Source organism: Sturnira hondurensis, unplaced genomic scaffold (genome assembly GCF_014824575.4).
Source record: "Sturnira hondurensis isolate 20B ecotype Veracruz unplaced genomic scaffold, ASM1482457v3 Scaffold0014561, whole genome shotgun sequence".
NCBI lineage: Eukaryota > Metazoa > Chordata > Mammalia > Chiroptera > Phyllostomidae > Sturnira > Sturnira hondurensis.
In genome coordinates this window covers 42740-54444 of record NW_028087192.1, presented here as the reverse complement: position 1 = coordinate 54444, position 11705 = coordinate 42740, and the positions used below count along the sequence as shown (strand labels likewise).

The 11705-nt window shown below is 52.8% G+C and overlaps 1 protein-coding gene across 1 annotated transcript; it reads right to left on the bottom strand.

Moving 5' to 3' along the window:
- Positions 1-588: 588 nt before the first annotated feature.
- On the bottom strand, positions 589-2579 carry LOC118999075 (HLA class I histocompatibility antigen, alpha chain G-like; the record flags this gene model as incomplete). Its single annotated transcript, XM_037063404.1, has 5 exons — positions 2515-2579; positions 2040-2344; positions 1634-1909; positions 795-1070; positions 589-743 (listed from the first exon to the last, which is right to left on the bottom strand). Coding segments are annotated over exons 1-5 (1077 nt in total), but the record flags the coding sequence as incomplete, so codon positions are not given.
- Between the last annotated feature and the right edge of the window lie 9126 nt (positions 2580-11705).

Sequence of the window (11705 nt, the reverse complement as noted above, 5' to 3'; positions counted from 1 at the left end):
CACATCAGAGCCCTGGGCAGTGTCACTGTCTGGGTAGAACACACAGCAGAGTCCCGCGGTGGGGGAGCCCCCCTCACAGACTCCAGCCCACACTCTCCCAAGGGTCCCAGACGTCACCTCCCAACACCCAGACTTACGGGCATCTGGAATGTAGCTCTCCCTGCCTCTGCCTGTGGGAAGAAAACCTTCTGTGAGAAGTCAGGGGGAAGGCTGTGTCTTGTGACCCTAAAGGAGCCCCACACTCCTGAAGGGCAGGGAAGGTTCCAGAACTGTGACTGAACACCCAGGGTAGGATCAGGAAATAGTACATGTGCAGGACTGGTCTGACTGCCGGTCTGGACGTCTGTCCTCAGCGGGCACCTTCCCCTCTGACCTCTGACACCTGGGAATCAGTCCCCATTGCTAGAATCATCAGGGGATAAATGTGTCCCTCACTTTCCCACAGGCCTCACTAAAGAGTCAGTGTTAGGAAACAGGCCCCAGATGGACAAGCACCTGTGTGGGGACACGATGCCCATTAACCAGGCAGAGCACACTTCCACCTGGGCTTGACCCCCAGGGGGACAGGGAACCCAGCCCCACCCCTTGCCCACCTGAGCACTTCCTCCTCCACATCACAGCTCCAGCAGCCACAGTTCCAAGGACACCCAGGGCAGCAGTGATGACTACAAAGATCATGGTGGTCTGAGGAGGGGGGTCTGAGAGGGAAGGTGAGAGGTGAACCTCAGGCCTGAGTCCTGACCCTGCTCAGGGACACCCTGAGGAGAGGCTCTGTGCCCACGCCCCCTCCTCACCCCATCTCAGGGTCAGGGGCTCAGGCAGCCCCTGGTGCTGGACATGGCATGTGTATCTCTGCTCCTCTCCAGGGGGCACGACCACAGCTGCCCACTTCTGGAAGGTTCCATCCCCTGCAGGCCTGGTCTCCACAAACTCCATGTCCTGGGTCAGGTCCTCCCCATCTCGCTGCCAGGTCAGGGTGATGTCAGCAGGGTAGAAGCCCAGGGCCCAGCACTTCAGGGTGACCTCGTGGTCAGAGATGGGGTGGTGGGTCACGTGTGTCTTTGGAGGATCTGAGGGGAGGGTGAGAAAATTCAGTGACTTTGCATGGTCATGGGACACTCCAGCAGTGCTCATGTGACCACCCTGAGAGTGGACAGGACAGTGGGGGTGGGGGAAGGGAGTGCACCACCCAGACACCAGCCTAGACAGAGGCACATGGGATAACCTCCTATTTCCTTGTAATGGTCTAGACTCAGAGTAGGAATCAGGGGTAGGAGTGTCCAGGCCTCTCAGGGGAGACACAGACTCAGGTGGAGGCTGAATAACTCAGCAAACCCAGAGTCAGGCCTCCAGAGACGGTCTCAGCCCCAGAACCAGGGAGAGCGTCCTGGTGCCCCAGGTGCTGCAGGGTGTGAGGGACCCGCTGTGGGTGTTTCAGGGAGAGGCTGGGTCCCTCACTGTCCTTTAGAGGAATCTGGGCCCACGGGTGAGTCACTGAATGAGGACACCTGGGGGACTCTTCCTTCTCCCGAGCAGGAGGGACTTTCTGACACTGCCCCATTCCCCTCCTCTCCTTGTAGGAAGCCGCCCCAGCCCACAGATCCCCTCCTCGGGAAGGCCCGCGCCCTGGTACCTGCTCGGAGCAGCGTCCCCTTCCCCTTCTCCAGGAGCAGGTGGAGGCGGCGCACGCACGTGTCCTCCAGGAAGAATCTCCTAACGTCCGCATCAGGGACCCGCAGCAACTGGTGCCCGCTGAGTCCAGCCGCCGCGTCGGCCGTGGTCCAGGATCGTAGGTCCGGGTTCAGGGCGAGAAAGTCGGTGCCGTCGTAGGCGAACTGACTGAACCCGCCGAGGAAGCGCCCGTCCGACCCCACGACGCAGCCCGTCATTTCCTGGAAGGTGTGGGGCCCTGACCCCGCTCCGACGTCAGCCTCACCCACTTAGCCCAGCACAGCCCACGCTGCCCTCGGTCTCAGGACGCCCCAGGCCCCTATCTGGGGATGGGAGTGGTTCCCGAGCCCCGGGCGCACCTGACTCACCGTCATGGCTCTGGTCGCCGTGCGCGCACAGCTCGTTCAGGTTCGCTCTGCTCATCTGTTCGTTGTGCTGGATTTCCTGCGTCTGCTCGTCCCAAAAATCCGGGTCCCCCAGGTCCACCCGCGGCTCCAGCCTCGGCCTCGCTGCGCCACTGTCGAACCGCGCGATCTCCGTGTCGTCCGCGTAGAGGACGCCGATGTAGCGGTTCTTCCCGCCGCGGGGTACGGACGTGACGGTGCTGAAATACCTCAGGCTGTGGGCACGTGGGGGCGGGGAGGACGCGCGTCCTGGGGGCGCGGTGGGGCCCCTGGCGGCAGGGTTTCGGGGGACAAAACGGGGGGGCAGTGGTTAAGCGGAGGAGGAAGGGGGCGCGGCCCGGTAAAGCGGGAATCTGGGGTCTGGGCCTGGGATGCTGGGACGAGCCTTCCCCAGGTCGTTGGCCCCCGCGGGATCCGCCTTCTCCAGCCCCGCACTCACCGGGCGCAGGTGTGGGCCAGGGCCAGGGCCCCAGAGAGCAGCAGGAGCAGGATTGGGGGCCTCATGACCAAGACCCTGAGCTTCTGGGGAAGAGGAGTTCTGGGGAGGAGGCTGATGGCTTGTCCGGAGTTCTCAGAGGGCCAATGGGAGAGACGTCCAAGGAGACAGACGTCCAATGAGAACGGGGGGCGGGGTGGGGGGCAGGAGCAGGGTCAGGATTCAACCCCGGGCTCTGTCCCGACCCGTCCTCCTGCGGAAACTCTCCAGGAATGCCGGCCGTCTGGTGCAGCCTAGCTGCGGAAAGAGACAGAAGAGAGCGTTCGGGTCTCACATTTAACTGAGTACGTTCCTCATTCCGCTGACTCTGTACTGACCGCTCATCACACTCAACATGACTCTGACTGTTGTTTGGCTTCTTAGGAAGCGTCCTGCTCTCTGCACCCGCTGTCACTTTAACTCGGGGTGCCCACCTTCACCCCGCACCTGTCACCCCCTTGGCACCGTGAGGACAGCTGTGTTGTGCTGACTGACCACCTCCGGGTTCCCAGGAGTGATGTACAGGAAACTCCTATTGATGCTGCTGCTTTAGTTTGGTTCCAGAGGGATCTCATCTGAGGGGTGAGCAGGGACATCACTGAGGGGGATGTGCAGTAACTCCCGTGGTGGACAGAATCGAGAGCTCTCATCAGCTGGAAGTAAAGTCTGCCCAGCGAGCTGAACTCACTGCTGTAACGCGGGCTTGTCACCTGGACAAAGGTCAGTAAGAAATCTTTACACAGAGGGTCGTGTGCAGTGGTGACTGGGATGACGGGGACGTGGGTGAGGCCTCCTCCCTTCCTCAGGGCAGTGCACCACAAATACAAAACTGGTTGCAGGATTATTGGAAGCCACACAGGGCCCAAAACAATGGGCCATTATCAAAATTCCAGGGCATTCTAAAGCTGCCACCATGGAAGGGAAAGGAAGTTCATTTTGCCCACGCTGAAGCTAGGCAGGTGGCATTGCACAGACAAATCCAGGCCCAAAAATGTACCCTGAATTCTATTAAATCAATAAAGGATTATCATTTACAGTTTCAACAGACAGCTATGGAGGGAGAAAAGGGAATATGCAACAGAAAGGGGGAAACTTTGACCCAGACAGAGAGATGTGGCTTGGACCCAATCAGAACCCATCTTCCCTGTAGGGGCCCAATGCCCTGCACTTGAACCTGCACAGGAGCCACCACACTGGGGTCCTGGAAAGGTGATTCCATGGAGTGAACACTGTCCCTGGAGACCTTCTCCTGCGGTAGCTCATGAGGAGTACAGCAGGTGTCCTGTCTGTCCAAAGTGCAGCCCAGGCACCCACTCCCTGGGTCCCAGGACATTTCCCACTCCCTGTGGGTCCATGTGAGGTTGGCATTTTATCCAAAAGTCACCATGTCAGGGACACAAATGAACACGAGTGATGACTTGTATGTTTCCTCACTGGGTTGAGGTGTTGCCTTGCAGGAGAGCGACAGCCTTAATGTCTGGAAATTCTTGTGAGAAAGAATAACTCCCCACTGGGGAATCCCTCTGAGTTCCATAGTGACCGAGGACTCATTTCACTGGGCAGGTCACCAAATCTGCCTGGAACCTTTGGCCCCTTCTGCAGCACTTTCACGTGCCCCTCACCCCACCCTCTGGACTGGGGGACAGACCAAAGGGACACCAAAGTTCAACTGGACAGAGCTTCAGAAGCCTTCCCTCTGCCCTGGACAGAAGCTCTCCCTAGAGTGCACCTCCACCCGAGAGCCACACCCTTCGGTGAACGTGAACCTTCTCCTTCGGGATTGGTCTCTGGCCTTCCTGTGCATCTGGTGAAGGGGCCTGTGGACCAATTTTGCTGAAGGGGGACCTTCTACATCAGTGTCAGGGGCTGATTAACCAGCACAAAGAAACTGATAGATGAGTGACTGATTCATTTCACACTGCGCATTTTAAAGATCATGGCTTACAACCAGGAGATTCCGTGTGTTGGAAGAGACATCAAATCAAGGACTCTCTCCAACCTCGTTGGCGGGACCTTACCAGGTGCTCCTAACTAACCCATGTGCAGCCCAACTCAGTAGTTAACTCCTTTTTTAAAAATATATTTTATTGATTATACCATTACAGTTGTTCTATTCCCCCCCCCCTTCATTCCCCTCCACCCGCACACTCCCTCCCCCACCATTCTCCCCCCTTAGTTTATAACCACGTGTCTCAAGTTCTTTAGATTCTATATTTCTCCAACTATTCTTGCCCTCCCCCTTGTCTATTTTCTACCTACCGTCTATGCTATTTTCTGTGCCTTCTGCCCCTTCTCCTCCTCCCACCCCCCTGTTTCTAACCCTCCATGTATTCTTCATTTCTATGGTTCCACTCCTGATCTAGCTGTCCTCTAGGTTTGCTTTTGTTTTAGGTGTGGTTGTTAATAACTGTGAGTGTGCTGTCCTTTCACTGTTCATNAGATGTCCTGGAGGTTCCTAAGCCTCTCCTCATTTTTTTGAATTCTCATTTCTTCATTCCTTTCTGATTGGATATTTTGTTCTTCCTTCTGGTCCATTCCATTGATTTGAGTCCCAGTTTCCTTTCCATCGCTATTGGTTTCCTGGACATCTCCCTTCATTTCAATTAGTTTAGCCTTCATATGTTCCTTTAATTTGTGACTATAATCAACCAGATCTGTGAGCATCCTGATAAACAGTGTCTTGAATTGTGCTTCTGAGAGGCTGGCAATTTCTCGGTTGCTGAGAGTTATCGGCTCTGGGACTTTGAGTTCTTCTTGCGCCATCTTTTGGGCCGTTCGTGCCTGTTACGTAGCAGGATCGGAGCCCTAGGTGTTCACCAGAGCAGGGCAACTCAGTTGCTGGGTTGTGACGCTGTATGTGGGGGCGGGGTCAAAGAGGAGCAACGGAGTCCAGTCTGCCGTCTCCTGCCATGGCCCCCACAGGTACGGCAGCTGCCACAGTCACCAGGCCCACGCGTTTCATCCCACTGCACGCGAGTGTGCCACCGCTGTCAGCCCTTGCCCCATGGGGCCTGCGCGGTCCGTCTCACTGTGCGCGAATGTGCGACCACGTTCAGTCTGCCCCGCACCCTGGGTCCAGGCCACTTGCGCGCCTAGGTCTGGGGATCTTTCCTACCCAACCCTGCTCCGCTGCTGGCTCCGCCCCTCTTACCTTCCGGTGGAACGGTTAGTTGTAGTCGGACTTCCATATAATTCAATTTTCTGTTCTTTGGCTGTGTCTTTGTTCTCCAAACCTTTGTTGTATTCAAACTTAGTTGTGGGAGAAGGCACAGTGTTTCCACCTATGCCTCCATCTTGGCAGAAGTCCAGAGGAATTAACTCCTGGGTTCGCATGTCTCATTTAAAGAAGACGCCTGATAGTGTATGACGATCCGCCCCTTCCCTGACACTCGCCTCCATCTACAGCGGAGATCAAGGACTTTTCAAGGATGAGAAGCCGCCAACCAGGCAGGCAGACAGCTGTCCCAACACAGCAACGGGTCCTGTAGGCTCACGAGTTGATGCTGCTGTTGACGGAATGTACATAAGATGAGTTTGTAGTGTCATTATTCTCCTCATGGCTTCCTGGTAGAAACAGGACCCATCCATGCAGACCGCTTCCTTCCTAGATATGGGAAACTTATCTTTGGTGCCTGCTCATCTTTCCCACCTGCTGGACAATGGCATTCAAATTATTCATTATGATAATGAAGTCGATGCTTGGTTGGCCACACATTGGGCTTCTCCTTCTATCATTATAAGCTTTGGTACGTTTTCTTTTCTCAATCCATTTATTATCAAGAACCCATCTTGGGGAAAGTTCTCCAAGAACACAGCCTTGATAATCCCTCTGGGGGCATCATACATGGAGCCATCTGGAGGAGAGTTGTGTGTAGCTACAGCAGTGGATGGCGAAGAGCTAAGAAAAATACCTGGTTGCAGTGGGAAAGGCTTGCAGTGACCTGCCCTATCTGTCACAGCGTGTGTGGCCCTCGGACTCACCAGCCATGCGCCTGTGGCTCGATGTCCATGAACCAAGAAAAAAAAATCAATGTGTTCCCATTTTTTAAATGGTCGTTATTACTTGGTGGGCAGATATGTCTCTAAACACCCTGCTCTCTTGCATCCTGGATGCTCATGGGAAGCCCTATGGAACACTCAAACTCTAGCTCATTTGGGGGTGACCTGTACCCATTGACCTATGACATGGGAAGCTCAACATTTCCAGGGTCCTTTCAGTGTCCCCCCTGTTTAAAATTCTGATATGAAAATCGCTAGATGGCATGAAGACATGGTTCATCCTGGGACCGTATGTTAGGTGGTGAGAGGGACTCTATACTCTACCTGAGTGTCTTTTTTTTTTTAATCCTCACCTGAGGTCAGGTTTGTATGGGTTTTAGAAGCAGAGAGGAAGGGTGGGGTGGGAGCGAAGAGATGGAGAGAATGAGCGAGACATTGGTCGCCTCCAGAACATGCCCTGACGGGGACTTGAACCCTCAACCTTTAGCAGTATGGGTCAATGATCCAACGAACTAAGCAACCTGGCCTAGGCTACGTGAGTTTCTCCTCTGGCAGCCCCTAGCCCCTCCTCCCATCTGGTGACCATCCATTCACAATACTTGATATAATCTTGTCTTTTTTTTTTCTCCTTAGGCTGGTGGAAAAGAAAAAAAAATCCCTCTGTAATTCTAATTTGTGGCCAAGAAGTTGCTTTGGGGAAGGGTAATTGGTCCGTCCTTACAGAGGAGGAAAAACCAGGTTTCTCTGTTTCAGAAATGATTCTTTAAGTTTGTATTGCTTCTTTCTGTCTTTCCAAATGTTTACTAATGAACCAGTTGACAATGGTGAGGCCAGCTGTGTGCTCACTCCTAGTGGGGGAGTTCTGTCGGCTGCAGAAAGAGCAGCGAGCCACCAGCTGAGATGAGGAAGGAGAGTCCCGCCTTACCCTCCTCCATGGCTATGCCTTGGATGAGGCTCTTCCGAAGACAGGAGGAGGGCGAGGTGGGGCTGTGCTACATAGGCTCAGAGAATCACGCCGAGAGTTCCTGTGTAGACGAAGTTTGAGGTGTGGCTTCTGCTAAATAGTTTCCTGCTTATTTGGCCTTTATTGTCCAAACCTAAAGAGCCTAGACGGGATTTGCTTTGCGAGTGACAACCACCTACACTCCCAACAATGTTTGGTCAATGGAGTAATTAATTCTAAAACCTGTTTCGGGTCAGGTTTTAGAATTTCACAGGTGTCCAACAGGTGGCTCCCTCCCCCATTCAGAGGGAGGGCCCCCACTCTGCCTGAGGTCCAGGACTCGCCTGACTCCAGGACTGAGCGGTTTAGTAATGTTTCTAAATATATGTCTCTTCGTGCCCTAGGACCTCCTGACTCAGCCTGGATTTTTTAAAAAGATTTTATTTATTCATCTTTAGAGGGGAAGGGAAGGAGAGAAGGAGAGAAATATCAATGTATGGTTGCCTCTCATGAGTCCCCTACTGGGAACTGGCCTGCAACCCAGGCATGTGCCCTGACTGGGAATTGAACCACGATCGTGTGGTTCACAGGCCCGCGCTCAATCCACTGAGCTACACCAACCAGGGCTTAGCCTGGATTTTTGGTATTAAACAACAGCCCTTCCAATTGGTTCAGGTGATGGGAGTGTCCTCCCATCCCCCAAAAGGTTGCAGGTTTGACTCCCCACCAGGGCACAGGCCTAGGTTGAGGGCAACCGATCCATGCTTCTCCCTGTCCCCACCTCTTTCTCTAAAATCAGTGAAAATAAATCATATCATTGGGTGCAGATGAAAAACAAAAATAAATATAATAGAGAGCATGGCACATCCCATGGCTTTTAAACTTCTATGTCAGACCATGGGGCAGCTGCCAAAGAACAACAACAACAAAAAGGAAATTAAGACATTTCTCTGGCCCTGGCTGGTTAGCTCAGTTAGTTAGAGTGTTGTCCCAATGTCCAGGCTTGCAGGTTTGATCCCTGCCTGGTCAGGGCACATATAAGAATCAACCCATGAGTGCCTCAAGAAGCGGAACAACAAAACGATGTTTCCCTCTCTCCCTTCTCTCTCTCTCTCTCTCAAATCGGTCAATAAAGTTATTTTAAAAGACACATTTCTCTAAAATGTGTGCCCCGTGGCCCAACTCAGGACAGGTAAGAAATGCAGAATGAAACTATCAGGTCTGAATTTCGGTGGAGAGCATCTGAGTCAACCAATAATCAAGGTCTAGGAGAGAAAAGATCCACTGAGCTTCTCGGCCCGTGCTCACCAGGTGAAACGAGGCCACACCTGGCCACTGACCCACCACAGGGCTCTTTAAGCCCCCCCTGGGATCAGTGCTGCCTGGGAGTTAACATCCGAGCTGCTCAGGTGGGAATGTTCTCAACCACGGCCTTCACCCAACGGCCTCTGCCCTGGAGGAGTCTGTCTGTGAAGGAGAGTAGTGATACTACCAACCCCAGATGGCTGAGCTGCCCCAGGGCTCTTCCATCGTTAGCACCCAATTAATGCCCGGGAAAGTGGAGACAATTATGACAGTGGGTGGTGGTATGGTGATCAGAGTGTCACGCTACAGTCCTTGACCATAGTCACGGGGTGTTCCTAGACACCTTTGAGGGACTATTCTCCAGCCCTAGAAAAAGAGGGCAGTCCTACCACAGGCAACAGCAGGGATGAACCTGGGGGACTGTGTCCTGAGTGAAGTAACCAGTCACAGAAAGACAGACACTGCAAGAGTCCACCTCAGAAAAAAGTCCTAGCAGCAGAGCGTGGAATGGTGAAGAGCCGGGGAAGGGAGAAAGCGGGTGGTCATTATTCAATGGATGTGAAGTTTCAGTTATGCAAGGTGAGCAAGTTCTGGAGAGTTCCTGAACATCCTGTGTTTCTAGTTAATGACACCATAACGCACACTTAAAATCTTGATAACAGGTAAGAGAGTTGCCCTGGTCAGGTAGCTCAGTCCGTTGGAGTGTTGTCCCAATACACCAGGGTTGCGGGTTTGATCCCTGGTCTGGGCACACTCAGGAAGCAACCAATGAATGCATAAATGAATAGAACGGCAAATCAATGTTTCTCCCTCTCTCTCTTGCTCTCTAAAAATCAACAAAACAAAAATAAAAACAAAACAATATTGGTAAGAGTGTAGATCTCACATTCGGTATTCCTATCCCAAGTACGAATAAAAGATATTTGCAAATTCTAACTTCCACCCTTTCTGCCCAGAGCTCATTGTCCAAGAAGAGCCACTGATACCCTCACGCACAAAGGCTCCATTCTAGATGCTTCTGTGAACGTTGAGGAAAGGCGCGAAATAGCTTCTCTGGGGAAGCTGAGAGTATGGGGAAAGCCGACCTTCAGATTAGGAGCAGGGTGGTCCTCACGACCAGTCTCCGACCGCCTGCCTTTGGAAGTGGGAGAGGGCTGTTTACAGAAGCCCAGAGACTATTATACTACAGAGGGAGAGTCTATTAGTAGTGTCTTGGGGATATGCGGGAAGGGAGATCACTCACACCTGAGGCGGAAGAAACACACGCCTCAACCCTTTCGCATCCCCCTCTGAGTTGCATCAATCAAGAGTCAAGCCAGCCAATGGGTGGAGAGCGATAGGCGACAGCCAATCGGAGGGCAAGAGGGGCCTTTTAGTCTCAGGGCTGGTAGCCGCTCTTTGATGGGTACCAGCCTGGAGGACCAGCGGCTGCTGGCTGGATCGGGTGAGGCCGTCTTCTCTCGGATCTTTCTTTCTTCTCCTCGCCCCTCCTCTCAGCCCTTACTGTAGGTCTTGGGTACATTAGGAATGAGGTAGGGGGTGCCCGAAGGATCAAGTCCTGCCCCCCTTAATGATGCCAAGGGCGTTTTAAAGTGAAAAGTGCTTAAATTCTCGGTGAGGCGGTGCATGCAGCACCTCCTCTTGAAACCTCCGTGTTTCCAACGCTAAACTGGGTGAGAGAACGGGACTGAGGCTTCCTAGTTTTCTCGAATTGAATCAGAGCCCTGGGACAGGTGGTTGGGGTGGTATCCTGGTTGAATCCCTGGTCAACAATCAACCAGTGAGTGCATAAATAAGTGGAACAACAAATTAATGTTCTTCTATTTCTCCCTTTCCCTCTCTCTAAAATCAATCAATAACAAATAAGACAAGAAAATACAATTGAGCCCTGGCTCAGCCGCAAGAGTGGCTCAGTGGGTTGAGCGTGCACTACAAAGCAAAGGGTCGCTGGTTCGATTCCCAGTCAGGGCACATGCCTGGATTGTGGGTCAGGTCCCCAGCAGGGGGCCTGGAAGAGGCAACCACACATTGATGTTTCTCTCTCTCCCTCCCCCTCTGAAAATAAATAAAATCTTTTTTTGAAAAGGGGTAAAATAAAATGGAATCGGAGACAGCATTGGAGGACGTTGGGTGTCCGAGAACTAATACCCAACGTCCTCCAAAGTCAAAGCCTTACACTTGATTGGTCTCTCCTCTCAGTTCTGATTGTGTGATTCCTGTAACCTGGGGAGACCAACGAAAAGCAGGTTTTTGGAAAGGGGGGATTACGGGAGGGATTGGGCAGACAGGAAACAGGGGAAACTGAGTTCGAGGCTCGTTGCTGGGGTAGTTTGGATGGATGGTTGGCTTCCAGCCACTAACCTGTCGCCCTCCAGAAGTTCTAGTGGGTCCTCATTGTATGCTGAATCATATGCAAATAATTTCGTCCCTAATGTTGGTTTGCTACAGCCACCGGGGAGGGTGAGAGTGAGTCAGGTGATGTGAGTTGCGAAATCAGGCAGGTTGCGCGCGTACTGGGAGGGCTACAGCCAAAAAGGTGGTGGAACCCAACATGCGCCTGATGAGAATTTGTGAGGTGTTATGGCGGCATTTTGTTGAGGTGCCTACTGCCCACCTGGACCCTGGAGTGTTGGAGGCGGGGCGTTAACCAGCCAGTGTTTGGGCTTCAGGGGACACAACTACCATGTTCAGGAGAAGGTTTCAGCTAGAAAAGGAATGAGAAAGGAATGTTTAGAGAAAAGCCTTACGACAAAAGAGTTTTGTGGGGGGTTTTTTTTATTGTGGTGAAATATCGGCCCTGTCCAGGCAGCTCAGTTGGTTGAAGATTACAGCCTCTTCCCGAAATGCCAAAGTTGCAGGTTTAGTCCCCAGTCCAGGCATGTACAAGAACCAACCAATGAGGCCCTGG